At 35.3% G+C, this 16,047-nt stretch overlaps 1 protein-coding gene across 1 annotated transcript in view; it reads right to left on the minus strand.

Moving 5' to 3' along the window:
• Nucleotides 1–9,898, minus strand: part of GABRA4 (gamma-aminobutyric acid type A receptor alpha4 subunit) — a 57,723-nt gene extending 47,825 nt beyond the window's left edge. The window contains exons 1-5 of the mRNA XM_011362825.1: nucleotides 9,874–9,898; nucleotides 4,771–4,838; nucleotides 3,541–3,761; nucleotides 3,332–3,414; nucleotides 82–225 (exon numbers count right to left, since the gene is read on the minus strand). Of these exons, the coding sequence (XP_011361127.1) occupies nucleotides 82–225; nucleotides 3,332–3,414; nucleotides 3,541–3,761; nucleotides 4,771–4,838; nucleotides 9,874–9,898 (541 nt within the window). The remainder of the gene's footprint in view (nucleotides 1–81; nucleotides 226–3,331; nucleotides 3,415–3,540; nucleotides 3,762–4,770; nucleotides 4,839–9,873) is intronic.
• Between the last annotated feature and the right edge of the window lie 6,149 nt (nucleotides 9,899–16,047).

Consider the following 16,047-nt stretch of genomic DNA (forward strand, 5'->3'; position numbering starts at 1 on the left):
CTAGATATTCCATGAAAAAGCTATGACAAGACAATCGTGAATGCCAACTAGCATATTGACTTTAATCGTTAAACATCTCACCCGTGATGGATTTGATAGTTTCACTTGATACAGTTTGCCCAACCAAGTCATACTGAACTAAGCTGGAGGATTCCTTTGGAACTTCTACTGATTTCTCAGGACCTTTTGTCCAGGTATAAATCATCTCACTCTTCGGATAAGCATCTGAATAAGAGCACAGAATGTGGTTAGAGTCAGTGCTCCTTTTGGCCAGCATTGATGGTCAACACTTAAGAATATTACACATGTTCAAGAAAGACGAAATAAATGAAAACGATTATAATTTATTTAAGCATGCTTAAGAGTTAGAGAACTGTAGACATTAAATAAACAGCCCTATCTATTTCTTGTTTTTATGCCAAAGAATTAGAGGAGGAAAGACTAAAGCTAAAGTAACTAAAATGCTATAAATATGCATTAATGCATTGCCTATGTTTCCATACAAAGAATAAGCAGTAGAAAAGCAAAAATGATAACCCTCCCCCTCCCAAAGCACTGTCAAACTGCAGGGGCAGGATAGTTGGCCTAGGGAAGACCCCTACCCAAACCCTTCCCTGCCCTGCTACTGGCCCCGCCCGCCCATGGCCCTGCCCCAAGATGAGCTCTGTATTTCTCCTCAGTCCCTTGCTCTCCTTTGCCCTCTCCCTGAAGCTCTGGAATTTCTTCTCCCTTGTCCCTTACTCAGCCCTCTCCCTGTTTTGATTTCGAGTGTGAGACCCCAGCATGAGAAACAAGCCAAGGCCTGGAGACAAGATAGATGACTTTGAGCCACCTCCTCCCCCGCAGGTGGCAAGGGAAATAGGCCAGATATCCTGTGACAAGAAAACAAAAGCTCTTAATCGAGACAGCTCAGTGTAGATTCTCTCTCTGAGATGCTAGCACTTTCCTCTAAGGTGTGTACTTTAACTTTAATAAAACCTGCATTTTCCTGCTTGCTGTTTGTCCTGTTCTTGAATTCTTTCCCCTGACCTAAGATAAGAACCTGCTCCCTGGGGCTCCAGGGTCGGGTCCCTCTTTGGACTCCCACCAGGTCGAGCTCTCCCGTAATGTTTCCATTTTAATTCACTTCCAGCCTTGACCAGTATTGACTTCTTTCATCCTAATGCAACACTGCCAATTAGAAACATACCAAATGCTGCCTGTGTTAATACAGCAACAGAAACAAAAATAAATGCTACTGTTGGGAGAGTTCTCCAGGGGTAACCTAATCTAGACTCTGCATTTGGGCAATATCCATATTGTTTGGGGAATCATGCTGCAGTGAAGACTGGTTATGCAATATGTAAAGCCCCGCAGGGACTGTGATCATACAAGCAGTTCCACTACCTTTAAACTCTTACGATCAGGACATTTTCCCTTCCACCTTCTACACATCCTTCCCAGCAGTAATTTAAACTCATTTTCAATTATTTGGTGTTCAACGCAAATGGAGACCAGTTGCTTGCTTACCAGTTTACCCAGAGCAGGTAACTTGGCTCACATACAAATAAATTCAAAAGAACCAAGATATATTGTGTACTACCCTCCACAAACCTTCCTAAAATAGCTAGAGCACAGTAAATCCTTGGTGGAATTGTTTAATTCTCTAAAAGGAGTTGGTACCTAAGGAGATTATCTTTACAAACAACTTTGCAAAATAAACAATGAGGTTTACGCTGTCATTTAGCAGTATAAAGTTATGTGTCAGCATTGATCTCCTGAAGTATATTTATGCTTAATCATACACTTAAAGCTCCTGAATACTATGTTACCACTCATGATATTTTAAATCAGGTATCCTTCTCTTGGCTAGCCTACCTTGCAAGAATAAACTTTTTCTTAATGATTCAATATTTGAGGCTGGAGATAGGGCTGGGTAGAGTGGGTGAAGGTGATCAACAGATGTGCCTCTCTTTAATTCTCAATCCCAAAACATCAACTTCCAAGGAGTGATTTCTTTGTTTTGTACAAGTCCTGATTGAACACTATGTTCATGTCACTCTGAAGACTGCTCTCTATGAGAACTAGAGAGGGATGGGTAGGAAAATTAAACCCTTGGATAAGAACTACCTGGGTGAAATTTAAGTCATTACAGCACAAATGGATTTTAAATCTGGCCCCAGTGAGATCACCTTTTCTGTCTATTTATTTTTCTATTTTTATCTTCTCTCATTAAGTCACTGGTCAGAGAGCAAATGGTTCTCTTTAGCTTCAAGTTAGCCCACTGAATATTGTGCTTACTAGAGGTTATAAAAAGAATGGCGACTGCTGATTCTCATTAAGTTAAGCAATGAGCAATGATAACAGCAGGCAGCAGTTTCACAATCAGTGCGACTGAGAATCTGAAGCAATAGTAAAAGCCGGCATCTATTTTTAGTAGATTCTGATTAAATCAAATATTTGAGGCAGACATTAGAGAGGCAATCAAATTTTTCTGGCATCTCAGAGAAGGAGTCTAGGGGAAAGGAATTCCATATTCTTTCTACCAACTCATTTCATCTTTTTGCTTTCACCTCCACAGAATATCCCAAATCCATCTATCTCACAACTTCTCCTCCAGTACATCCTAGTCTAAGCCAATACTTCTCTGCTTTTACTCTAATCTCTTTACAACCCATTCTCCATAGAACAGCTAAACTGAAATTGTAAAATGTCAGTCAAAGAATGCCACATCCCTTAGTAAAAACTACCAAAGGCTTCCTATACCATTTAGAATAGAATCCAAAGTCATTAATGTGATCTGCAAGGTAATATATTATCTGGCTCTGTCTACAATCAGACCACACCTCCTACTATGCTCTTGTCGTGCTTCAGCCACTTTAAAACTAACATTGCTGCTTATATTATTCTACCTATGTCATGTCAAGAAACTCTGGACCTTCTTTGACCTTCTTTCAAGTGTACCATAAAGGACTCTGCTTCTAACAGAAACTGTAAAATACAAACAAAACGAAACAAAAAACAAAATAATTTACACTTGCTATGCTGCACTACCAATACATGGAGTTCAAAGGTCCCTAAATTTCGCCACTGCCCACCAACCTATTTATTATGAGTCAGTTTACTTAAATTATCTGCAGAAATGGGGTTTTGGTTTTGGGAGAATAGAGGGTTGTTTTTACTTCTTTATATAAATATATTAGATAATAAACTTTCTCCTAAAAGTCAAATCTTGGACAGTTATTGCCAGGGACAATGATTTAAATGTTGGATTATAAAAAAACTATGCACATATATAAATATTAGCTTACATCAGATAATCATAAATTCTGACATTTTTATTGTAACTTACAACTCCCAAATTTCAAAGGGCATGCATGACCATCCATGGGAAAATCCACCAATCTCATAGGACACTCTGCACTTATGGTGAGTCTATGATGGAAAAATACAATTAGTATAAACTCTTTCTCTAAAAATAAATTTATAGATCTCTAAAACAAAAGAAGGAAGAAAGAAGGAAGGAAAAAAGGGAAGAAGGAAAAAGAAAAAAATGACTACCTCATTGTGTATAAAATAGTGCCATTTCTCATAATTCTAAAAAGCTTATTTGGAGCTGTCATATTATGTGAGACAGATTTCTTTCCATTCCTGAAGAAAGTATCGGGGGTCCATACTTTTGTTACCATCATATTGTTCAATCTCAAAATTTCAATGGGACCATCATATTTCAGTCTTTTGTCAATCCATGTCTGTCTGAAGAACACATCCATTGTGTATTCCTAGGGAAATTAGTTTTGACATATTCAAATCACAGATGAATACACATAAATATGGAAAAAATGCATTAAATTCGAGCCTCTTTCCCACTCATAAAAGAAAATGAGCCCAAATACAAACTAAATTAATCAAAGCAAAAATTTTGTTAAATCAATGGAACAAAAAGATTCTCAGCAATTAAAACATGTTATGTCCATCTTGATAACTTAATTTTCTATATTTATTAGATAAATGGCCATACATAGAAATAATTAATATAATTTAATAAAACTTCTAACACCAGGTAATTACAGTTGTACTTTACTTTAGATCAGGTAACAAAACTACTTAATATGTAACAAATATCATTGCATAACAAATCATAAAATTGTAAGCACCTCTTTAAGACAAAGTAAAATATGTGAAAAAGAAATTTTATGTTCTTAAAAATCTATTAAAATTAACCTAGGAGCCCAGAGTCGAGGGAAAAAAAGTGAAGTGGGTTATTTGACCTTGAAATAAACATATTTAATATTAGAGAGCACAACTGAATGAATGAATTCATCTTGACCAGTGCTTGGAATTTTAAGTTCTTTAAACATGAAAGAGAGCAAGGGAGAAAAGGAGCAGAGGGAGATGAAGAATGAGCAACTGAGTCAGCATGGACACTGACTCAAATGTAATTATGACTACAGTATAAAGTTTCATATTAAAACTAATTTCACTCTCTAATTTTCTCTTCTTCAATAACTTTCTAAAGAAAAAAAAATACTACATACAAGGTTGCATCGTATGTTAAGGAGACTAATAATAGGAAAGTTATTTTCTTTGTTGAGAATAATCCAAGTCAAAAAATACTCAGGTATTAGAGCTGAAATGCAAATTCAATGTCTCATTCTTTATAAAATTTTTGAGTCTAATTAGGCTGTTTCTAGCTTTGTGTGATTGACAGCAAAATACATATTAATTGCCTTTTTTTCTGTTTGTTTTCTTCACACCTCAAAAGGTATATCAAATTTTCCAAGTACCTACCATTTCAACATCAGAAACAGGTCCAAAGCTGGTGACATATATGTCAGTTTTTACTTCTGTAACAGGACCTAATGAGTATAAAGTAAATAAGTGTGAAAAAATAATTACTAATTTTACAGGCAAGATGGGTTTTAAAAATTAAAGAGTAAATACAGATATGATATATTGTATTTTCTTAGCATCTTAAATTTTCAATGAGATAATGCATCCCTACAAAAAAAAAATGTAGACAAAAGAACAACAAAACCAGAAAGCAGTGTTTACTTACAGGCACAAAACAAAACAGAATAAAAAATACTCAATTACTTACCAGGGACCTTGTTTCTTCATCACCCCCAAGTACTGTTAAGACAGGCAGTGCAGGGAACAAAAGCTTTTAGCCTTTATGATTTTTTATAGTCCATCATCTGATTGGCTTTTAGTAAAGAAGTGAGCTGTTAAAAAGAGGGTACTAAGCTACTAGGTAAAGAGAAAGACCATAATGGCTGCAAGGAATGCACTTTCGGAGAGGTGAGAATAGTGATATTCTAGAAAAGAGACCAGTGGGGCTGGAGCAAAGCAAGTAAGGAAGAGAATGATAAGAAATAAGGCCATATAGACAACAATAACCAGGGTCAGTGGACAGAGACTTAACCCCTGAGCCTATATTCTGAAAGTGCCATCTTTTTGGAAACATGTTTATATCTTAGGGTGACAGTTGTTAAAACTACATGGAAAAGAACTTGTAGAAATCCCAGTGACAGATGGGGTGGTGCATGAAGTGGTTGTTATGGGCTAAGTTATGATCCTCCCAAATTCATATGTTGATCTCCCAACACCCAGTTCCTCAAAGTGTGATCATATTTGGAGTTAGGATTTATAAGTAGAGAATTAAATTAAAATGAGCTCACTAGGGTGGGCCCTAGTTTGATGTGCCTTGTGTCCTTGTAAGAGGAGATTAGGACACAGGAACTCACAGAAGAAAGACCACATGAAGACACAGAAAGAAAATGGCCATCTACAAGCAAAAGAGATAAACTTAGAAGAAACCAAGCCTGCTGACATCTGGATCTTAGACTTCTAACATCCAGAATTGTGAAAAAACAAACTTGCTGTTGTTTAAGTACTCAGTCTGGAGTACGTTGTTATGGCATCCTGAGCAAATGAATACAGAGATTAATCATTTTCCCTATGTTCTTTCCCTAAATTTTCTCCTGTCATACTCACCACAACTCTGCCTATGCACATAGGTCGCAGTAAGAAGCTTCATTTGTATCCTTTAATCATCAAGGGTTTGAAGTAAGGAAATTATAGGATCTGAATTGTACTTTTTACAGAATCACTCTGGCAGTTATATGAAGAGCAACTTTTAGGGAAGCAAGAGTAAGAGAAGGGCTCTTATAAGAAGCTGCCCTACTAGTCCACTTGAGAAATGACGGTGGTCTGGTCTAGAGATACAGCAGTGGGGAGGAGAGTAAAGAGATCAAGGAGCATGTATGTATGTAACTGCTCACAAGGAATGTGTTTTTTCCAAAGAGCAATAATCAGTGATATAACAATTCTATTTATTGAAAGCCTAGGTAGGATACTAGGGTCTTTCCATGTGCTATTTCATTTAATCCTCATGACACCCTCTAAAGGTGATATTATCACAAAAATTTTATGGATATGGAAACTGAGCTCACAGAAATTAAATATGCATGCTAGAATCAGAATTATAACCCCCTTGTATTGATCTTCAAAGTATATTCTAGCTTCACTATACTAATTATATCATTAAATAAATTAATAATTAATTGTTGTTATATAATATATAATATTATAGTATATAATTAGTATATAATATATAGTATATAATTTTACTATATAATTTTACATCAAGTACATAAATTGCCATACCTACATTTCCTGTTTTGTTCATGAGTATTTTCTGCACTATGTTGCTGAAACTCTTTCTATGTTTTGCTTTTATTATTACAGCTTCCTTGAGTCTTTCTCCCCTTAACAGCAAAGACAGAATCTTAATCCTCTTTGAAATCCTCAACTGGCAAAGCGCTTTGCTCATACTAGGTGATGAATAACTATGTGTTTGATTGTGTTCTTAATATCATCCCAGCAGTGCTTTAAAAACCTCCCAAAAAACATTACTGGGATTCATCTGTTACATCAGTTAAGCTAAAAATATTTCCCGATTAAAGCAGAAACTGTGTCTTATTTATATTTGTATCCTCTCCCAGAAGTAATCCCAGACCTTAAATGTAATAGGTTTCCAATAAATCAGTTTTCAATGAATAATGGTCGCTATGCAATTAAGAATAATTCTCAGAGATGCTTCTTCTAACAATACTGTTCAGGATGTTCAAATCAATCTTACTAAGATCATAATTACATAGAAACCAGATGATTTTGAGTTTGGAAGGACTTCTTATAATTTTATATGCATTTGTATAACATCAAAGACATGTTTTATTTTCAAAATTCTACTTCTTTGGTAATAGGGAAATTTTTTTTTTTTTTGGTCTCAAAATATGGTGGGCATTTTATAAGGCAAACAAGTGAACTTTGACAGTCTTTGAAAGAGCCAAAACTACCAAGATCAAATTCAGGGGAATAGTCCCATCTTATTAATGATTCTAGCTTGCTTGTAAAGTAGAAAGGCAGTTAACAATGTTATCAGATAATTTTCTACTTTTAACTACTTTAGCTGTATAGACCTGGTTGAAGGATATCACTATTTAATTTCTTTTCTAATAACAGTGTCCAATTTGCTGTCACACCAGGAAAAAGATCTAAGGTGTTTCACTGATGTTGAACCTAGTCAATCTTTGTTTCTACATTGCTTCCCCAGATATGCACTTGAAGAGACACTTCTGGCTTTTCAGCCACCTAAATCCATACATCCAGCTACATCTTACAGAACACTATTGATGTGTCTGCCAAAAAAAAGAGGCAAAGTATTTACAAGGTACAATAACAGCAACAAGGAACCTTGGGTGTAATAGTTAAAGAAATCTCTAATTTTGTTTGTCATTTAAAAAAATAATATAGAAATACTAGCCTTCCTGCATATTAAAACACGTAGATGACATTAAAGATCAGTACTTCCTGTAACTTGTGATTCTCCTATCAGTCCAGGTCAACTTTTCAAATAATTTAAAAAATTAAATAAATAAGAAAAACATTTAAAAACAATAAAATATGAGCAAAAGATGATATGAAATTTATATAAGGAAAATTCTCATAAGCAGTAAAGATTTGAAAAGATATTCAACTATAATAGAAATCAAAAAATTCAATCATTTCAAAATAAAATACCATTTCAAGTATTCTATGGAGATATTTATATATCAAGAGTTAAAGGATTTGTGGATCCTGAATCTCATATTCACTGTAAATGGGAGTTTGAGTTTATAAAACCATCACAGAAAACAGTTTGGCATTATCTCATCAAGTTGAACTCCCACATACACTAAGATTCAGAAAAATCCATTCCTGGATATATATATATATGAAATTCTTACACATTTAAAGCAGGGAATTTGGACCAGGATATTCACAGCAGTACAATCTTGGAAACAAGCAAAATGCTTACTGCCAACAGACCATATGAATAAACTGGTTCCTATGCAATGGGAATATCACACAGCAGTCAAAATGAATGATCTATCTCAATATGCCGCAAGAAGAATGAATCTTAGCAATACACAGTTAAGTGAAAAAAAGCATCAAGAGATTATATGTCATGTTCAAAACAATTTTTCATTTAAATTTATTTATTAAAAACTGAAGTTGAGCTAAAATGACATTCAAAGAAAAGCTACAAAATAATTTTAAAAGAATGCAGAATGGTGGTTACTTTGGATGGTGAAGATAGGAAACTAAGATGAAAGAAACCACATAGAATAAAAGTCGTTGTCAAGGTTGTGCTATTTGGCAATTTAACTGATAGGTTTATTATATAATAGCAAGTGAACGAATAAATGGATGGGTGGATTATAAGCAGGTTATATGTGGACCTACAATGAGAGTATGTCATGAAATAATTATTAATTCAGAATCCAGTTCTGTGCACTAGAGTCTTTTTTCAAATAAATACATTTAAAGGGTCTAGAGAATAATACACAAATGCAAACTGATATATCTTTTCATCTAAAAGAAAATTAACAGCTCAGTGAAGTATTATCTAAATATCTACCAAGTTACTAACAGTCTATATCTAGATTTTATAGTGCCTATTTCAGAAAACACCAAATGCATTTTGCATATTCTTGCCCTAAATAAAATGGCACTAGTACATTTTTTTGGTTAAACTGAGAGTGTAAGAAAGTAAATTTGAGTTCTTGGTTCTATGGTTTCTTGTTTTCTCAAGGGCATCTTTCTTTCAGTTAGCCCTTCCCTCAACTTTAATTAAATTATCTTCACTTTCACATGTAAACTTCTAAAAAACAAACATACCAAAAAAAAACACAAAAAACTACATGTACTGCCACTAATTCTTCCTTTTTATACACTCCATCATCTATTGTAATCTGAGTTTCATGCTGGCGATCTACTAAAATTCTTTTTGTCAATATCATTAGTTTTACCTACCTATAGCACTGTTCCCCAAAACTTTAAAAAATAATCTTATTTCTCTTATTTATAAAAAGCTCTTTTGATTCTACTTCTACATCCACTTACCAACCATTTCTCTCTTCCCCTGTACAAATGACCAAAAGAAAACTGCCCCCACTCTCTCTTGAACCCACCCATGACACCACCCATCACACCCAACACACCACCAAAGCTGCTTTTGTCAATATCACTAACATTATAGATATTACTAAATCTAGTGGTCAATTTTATATTCTTATCTTTATTAACCTGTCAGGAGAACTAGATGTGATTGACCAATTCTGTCTCCTCTTTGAAAAAAAAGAAAAGAAAATTTTAAATTAACATCCAGAATGCACACTGTCTTTGAGGTTTTCCTCCTACCTCAAAGTCCATTCCTTCTTAGCTTTCCTCTTCTTTCTCAACCTTGTAACATTGGAGATTTGGGAGCTCAATATTTGCACCTCTTTTCTATAATCTTAATTTCTTAGCGATCCCTTTAGTCTTTAAATTCCATATATGTTGACATACCCATCATCACTGCATTCAGGCTCATCTCCACTTGGTATCTAATAGAGATCTCAAATTTAACATATCTACATGTAAACTGTTCATTCACATCCCTAATCTGCTTCTGCCACAGTCTTGGCAACTCTGTTTTTCTTGGTATTTAAGTCAAAAACTGGAGTCAGACTTGACACTTCCCTTTTTCTCACATCCCACATTCTATAACATCAGTGGACTAGAACTTTAAAATATAACCAGAAGCCAACCATTTCTTATAACCTCACAAACTTCTCTGCCATCAACTTGTCAAAATGGCCATCAACTCTTTCCTAGTTTATTGTGAAAACTTCTCATCCCTTTGCCCTTGACCTTGACAGCCTGTTCTCATTACAGCTACCAAGGGGAGCCTTTAAAGATTGGCCAGTTCAGGTGTTTCTCTTGCCAGAATCAGAATCCCTCCAATCACTGATGCTACTCAGAGCCAAAGCAAAGTTCTTACCAGCCTGCAAAGTTTTATACAACCTCATTCTTGTATCATACTGACCCCTTCGTACTCCTGAGCCCTGCTAAATTTCATTGCAATGACACCGAATTCTATGCTTAGCATGTTTGCACCTAGAGTTCTTTCCAACTAGAAAATTCCATCCAAACGTGGCTTAAGTTCTTACCTACTCAGGATCACTATTCAGATATCGCCTTCTCATTGAAGTCCTCCCTAACTATGCCAGTTAAAACTGCAAGCTCCTCCCCCACTGTACATTACTCTGTAGCAGTTGTCAACATCTGACATAGTCTATATTTAACTTATTTGTGTTGCTTATTTTGTAGAATGCCAGTTCATAAAGGGGATACCTTTACTCACTAAGGTATCCCCAGTGCTATGCTAGAATGGTGCCTGGCTCATATTATAGGATTAATAAATCTTTGATGAATAAATCTTTAATGAAATGAAATATCTCCATGTGGCCAGTCTTAATCTTACTTAACATCATAGAACAATTTGAGAGGTGCCTCATCCATCCTTATTAAGACATGCTATTTTCTCGAATTCTATAATTTCATATTCTTCTACTGCCTACCTATATCGCCTTCTACTCTTTTCTATTTTCCTTTGATTATTTTGCATACCTTTTCTGCTCTTCCTCAATTGTTAACATTCCTCAAGTCTTGGTCTTCAGTTCTTTTCTCTGCTGTTTTTTATACTCTTATCTAGATATCTAGTCTCACAGCAATATATGCTGATGACTCTCTTGTATATTTCCAGACATAATTCTCTGATATCCAGATAGGTACAACCACTAGGAAGTCACACATGTATGCTAAACTTAATATGTCCAGACATAAACTCATGATTTTTCCTCCACCCTTAGCTCCAGTTTATATAACATCATACTCTGCCCATTTTCTCAGAATGAAAATTCAAGCGTCATTTTTTATTCCATTTCTTTCCTTTACCACCCACATTCAATCTATCACCAATTCTTTGTTGAATTATATCTCCAAAATATATCTCACTTTTATCCACTTATATTCTTCTTTACTACATCTACCACCTTATTCCAAACCACCATTCACTTAATGGAGAGAACCAAAAAAGAACTCCTTCATTTGTCTCCTTGCTCCTAATATTGATCGTCCCACTTCTTTATCTAAGCCTTTCTTTATTCTGCAGCCAGAGGGGTCACATTAATCTAAGTCATACAATGTCATTCCCTCCATCTGAAAAACTCCAATGGCTTCCAAGTTCATTAAAAGAATAATCTAGTCTCCTAATCCGGTCTTGCCGGATCTGGCCTTGGCTCACCACCCCAAGTTAGTCCTATGAGATTCTTCCTCTTGCTTTCCAGCTAAGGCACACCGAACTCCTTTCACTATCTAAATCTCACTAGTCTATTAGCTATCTTAGGATCTTTGCACTTGCTGTTTTTACCTCCATGAGAACAACTTCTGCTTACCTTTTCCATGTCTGGCCCCATTAGGTCTCAGCTTAAAAGACTTCCTTGACCACTGCAACTGAAATAGATCTCTCACTCTATTTATGCTCTATATTAGTGTGCTGTTGATTTGTCCCATAGCATTATCTTTATTTATTTTATTTGTTATTTTTATTTTTATCTTTCTATATTGCTTAGCTGTAAAGTTTATGAGGGCCCGAGTCTGATTCAATATTATATCTTCACAACCTAACATTCTTCTTGATAGATAGTAGTTGCTAAATAGCTATTGCTTCAACAAGTGAGTTAATGAATGTGACAAATCAGAAGAGAATGAAGCTTTATTTTGCTGTTGCTCTGTGGATTTAAAGAGTTCTTTTCATCTATGTATTTGTAAAAAATATATTCTCTATTGATATTCAATTAATAAAGCTAAAATACGACACAATTTAATTTTAGGTGGTTGTGATTAGATTATTTGAAAACATTGCAAGGGTATTTTCATTTGTGGGGAAAAAAGTTATTCCAAATTTACCTAAGTGTATACACTTCTACATGTTTGCTTTTCCATTTTAAAATGTTGTTAAAGCTTTAAAATAAAAGTGCTCATTGCACTCCTTTGGGAGAAATGTTGTTTTGCTTATTTTAATGACCTACTTACTTAGTAACGAGAAGAAATGTTAATGAAAATTTGACTCTTGGTAAACAGAAAGGTGCAAGAAAGGCTCAGAAGTGGATATGGCAATAGACCAGCTGCCTGACTAAGGATATAAAGATTACTGTGTGAGTTGTAGCCTTGTCAGTTACCACTTCTGAGGTTCTTGGGCAATTCATTGGAACTTTTCTCTGCCTCCTTTTTAACAGAGAAATAATGCCTGCCCTGCTATCTCTTTGTGTTGTGTAATAATTTTATTACATATTATATGTGAAAATGTTTTCAAAACTGTTTTCAAAACTTATTAGATATTGTATGCGAAAAAGGACTTCCTGTTTGAAATCATACTGCAGGAGTGAGCACCTTGCAAAATTCACGCTAATGCTCCACTCCCATCTTACAGAGGTTGAGAAAGACAATCTAAGGCAATCGTCTATATTTGACGCATTTATTATTCCAAACCATGTGTCTCAAAAGGCTGAGAAGAACAAAAGCTTGTGTAACCCTTCAGTAAGTATAAAATGGGTAAGGGCCAGCTTCCTAAACTATCTCCTGGTGATCAGTACCCTAGCTATGCATATGTAAGAAGGCATATAACAGTGTTAAATGTAGACAAGAGCACAGGGGGATGATTTTCTAGCTCTTTTATGGAAGGGTTTACTTGTGTGCCACTTCTAAGCAGGTGCAAGCTACTTCAGGATACTGGCCAACTGATTTGTCAGAGGCTGAAAGAACTTTACCCCTTCAGAAATCCCATCTAGCTTTTCTCACCATGTCTCCTTCCTTCTCGTCTCACCTTTCCCCCTTTTCTTCTCCAATTGGAGAATGTGGGAAACAAGGGAGAGGAGATCCTGGAGAGATGAAAAGAAGAGAACTATTTTAGTTCCTTTTATTTCCCCCATAGCAAGCTGTGCTGCTGAGTTAAAAATATGTAATTTAGTTTCCAAATCTATTTCAACCCCTGCCTGGCCTACTGAGCAATCACAAACCATCCAATTTCAATTCAAATCTTTGCTTTTAGCTTTATTTTAAATGGAACACAGCTAAGTTGTATAAACAGATATAAAGTAAATGTTCCACAAAGAATGGAGGTAGGATAAAGGGAACCAGGAAGTAAATCCATATTTATAGCATACTGGTCAAAATTTGAATTGTTTTCATTTTATTTTTAAAATGCCAAACTTTCCACAAAGTATAAAATGTCAAAGAAGGGATCAAACTTGTGGCATTCAAGAGTCTATGCTAAGAATGAATTTTCTTATTTTAAGAGAATTATATTTCATACACAACATCTTGTAAACAGATTACACATTTTCTGCAGGTGAGAATTACTATTCCTCTGTCACATTTGGAATACTACATATTTACAGAGAATGACCCATTTCTAAAGAATGAATCACATCTACCACAAATATTTATGAGCACAGCCAAAAAAAAAAAAAAAAAACTGTTCTATAGTAAATTTTTAATGATTAATCAACTGCTAACAATTGAAGTAAGGTGAATTCAACCTCTTCCCATAAAACTATAAAAGTATTTCCAGGTGTGTAATGAAAATCACTTGGCCGTGACAAGTGAGCTTGAATAATGCCTTTGAGATATTTCAGCAGTACTACAGCTAACCAAAATCAGTAAGGGCTTACATAGATCGATTTCACTTATCGTATTGTCTATATAACATTATGGGAAAGGGTATTTACTAAAAAGAATCCATCTACAATGGATCTCTTCTTCTTTTTGAATTATAACTTGCATCATAACCAGCCAGGAAGATATTATTTTGGTTTTCAACATTTAATAATAAAATCATATAGTTTCAATTATAAATTTCCACTTTATGTTCAAGTACATCAATTCTTTAATGAATATTTAAACATGTGATTTGATACTAGTTATTTTTTTCTTTACCTGAAACGTCAAGTAAACCTGTATGAGCAGATAAATATTTTTATTGATATAAAATAGATTTAAATGGTATCACTTTATCTGGAACATTTTCAACAAAATTATTTTTGATCTAAAGTGATAATTTCCCAGTCACTTATGAACAATCGTGCATTGACAAATGATTCACTTCTGTAAGAAGGCCTCTTTTCAGATTTACATAAAGTCAAAGGCAGTGCTGAGCATCCTGGAAAGGCAAAGTGAAAAGAATCAGGAGCATCTTTCATCCTTCTCACTCATCTTTGTGACTGTCAACACACAAAGGCTGAGTTAATACCCTCAGTGGCTCCCCATAACCTTCTCAATAAAATCCAGAAAAGAGTAGTTTGGATCAGAAGACTTAACCTGATTTCAGCTTATCATTAATATGTTATGTGTCCCTGTATAAATTACTTTCCCTTTCTAGTCCTCCGTGTCTTCGTTTGTTAAATGAGAAGAATAAGGCTAGATAGACTCTAAAGAAACATCTAGCTCTACTCTATCCATTTCTATTTTATCTCCAACAGTTCTTTCTAACTGGGGACCAAACTTCTAAATCATGTCTAATTCTGTCCTCTTTTGTAGAAATGTCCTACTCCCTTTTACTTTTTCCATTCTCACATCATCTTGTCTCCTACACGTTCTCAATAGGAAGCTAAAATTCCTTGGTGCTTCTAATATTAAGTGATGCTCATCACATACTATCTGATATTTTCCCAATCTATATGGGTTTGTCTTTTAAATACACGACCTGACCTGGGTTCACATCCTGCCCATGCCACTTATTAACTGTGAACTTGGACCGGTTTCTTTACTTCTTAAGCCTCACTTTCTTCATCTGTAAAACGAGGATAGAAATAGCTTTCTCTCAGGGGTGTGAGAGTTAAACAGTAACACCTATAAAATGCTTGGTATATATGAAAATTTAAATAAATAAATACAATATCACTTGTCGTTATTGTTACTATTACTACTACTAGAATATAAGGTCCTTTAAGACAGAGCCTATGTCTTCAATTTTTTTCCTGAGGCTTATCAAGCTCAGTGCAGTGGAAAAAACAGGGGCTCATGGGTCAGCACCTGGGGCCACACTTCCAGTGAAGTCACTTGTCTTTTCTGAACTGGACTGGACCAGTGACTTCACTGGAAGGTTCAATTATCTTGATATTTCTGTGAACCTAGTACCTAGCACAACACTTGCCACATAGATTCTCATTATGTAAGCAAAGGAAATATGAATATGAAAAAGAGCAACAGTATTGTTGTGGATGCACCTCTGTTAGAACTTTTATAAATATTTATTAAAGTAAAAAATAAAGCTGAAACACCACTGACTCCAAAGTCTTAGGAAGGAAACAAATGCCACCTCCCAAAATAAATTAAAAATTCATCCTACTGTAGAAGAGGAAAGGACTGGGTTCTCTATCAGAGCAGACAGCTTCGTGCCCTAGATTTTTGTCCTAGGTAGAACAAGGCCGAGGTTTTGGCAGAAGGACGGACACCACGTGGGAGGACAGGGGACTTTGGATCAGCCGTCTCAAGTGCAACCTGCTCTGAGTGAAATGGCCAGGTTCAGGGGAACCCCATTCTCTGGGCACAGAATGTCTGGGCAGCTGAGCCCCCAGTTCCCAGTTTTGACTCTTCTCCTCCAACCTCCCCCACCCAACAGTCAGGTCCCGGGAGGTA

Source organism: Pteropus vampyrus, unplaced genomic scaffold (assembly GCF_000151845.1).
Source record: "Pteropus vampyrus isolate Shadow unplaced genomic scaffold, Pvam_2.0 Scaffold79, whole genome shotgun sequence".
NCBI classification, from domain to species: Eukaryota; Metazoa; Chordata; class Mammalia; order Chiroptera; family Pteropodidae; genus Pteropus; species Pteropus vampyrus.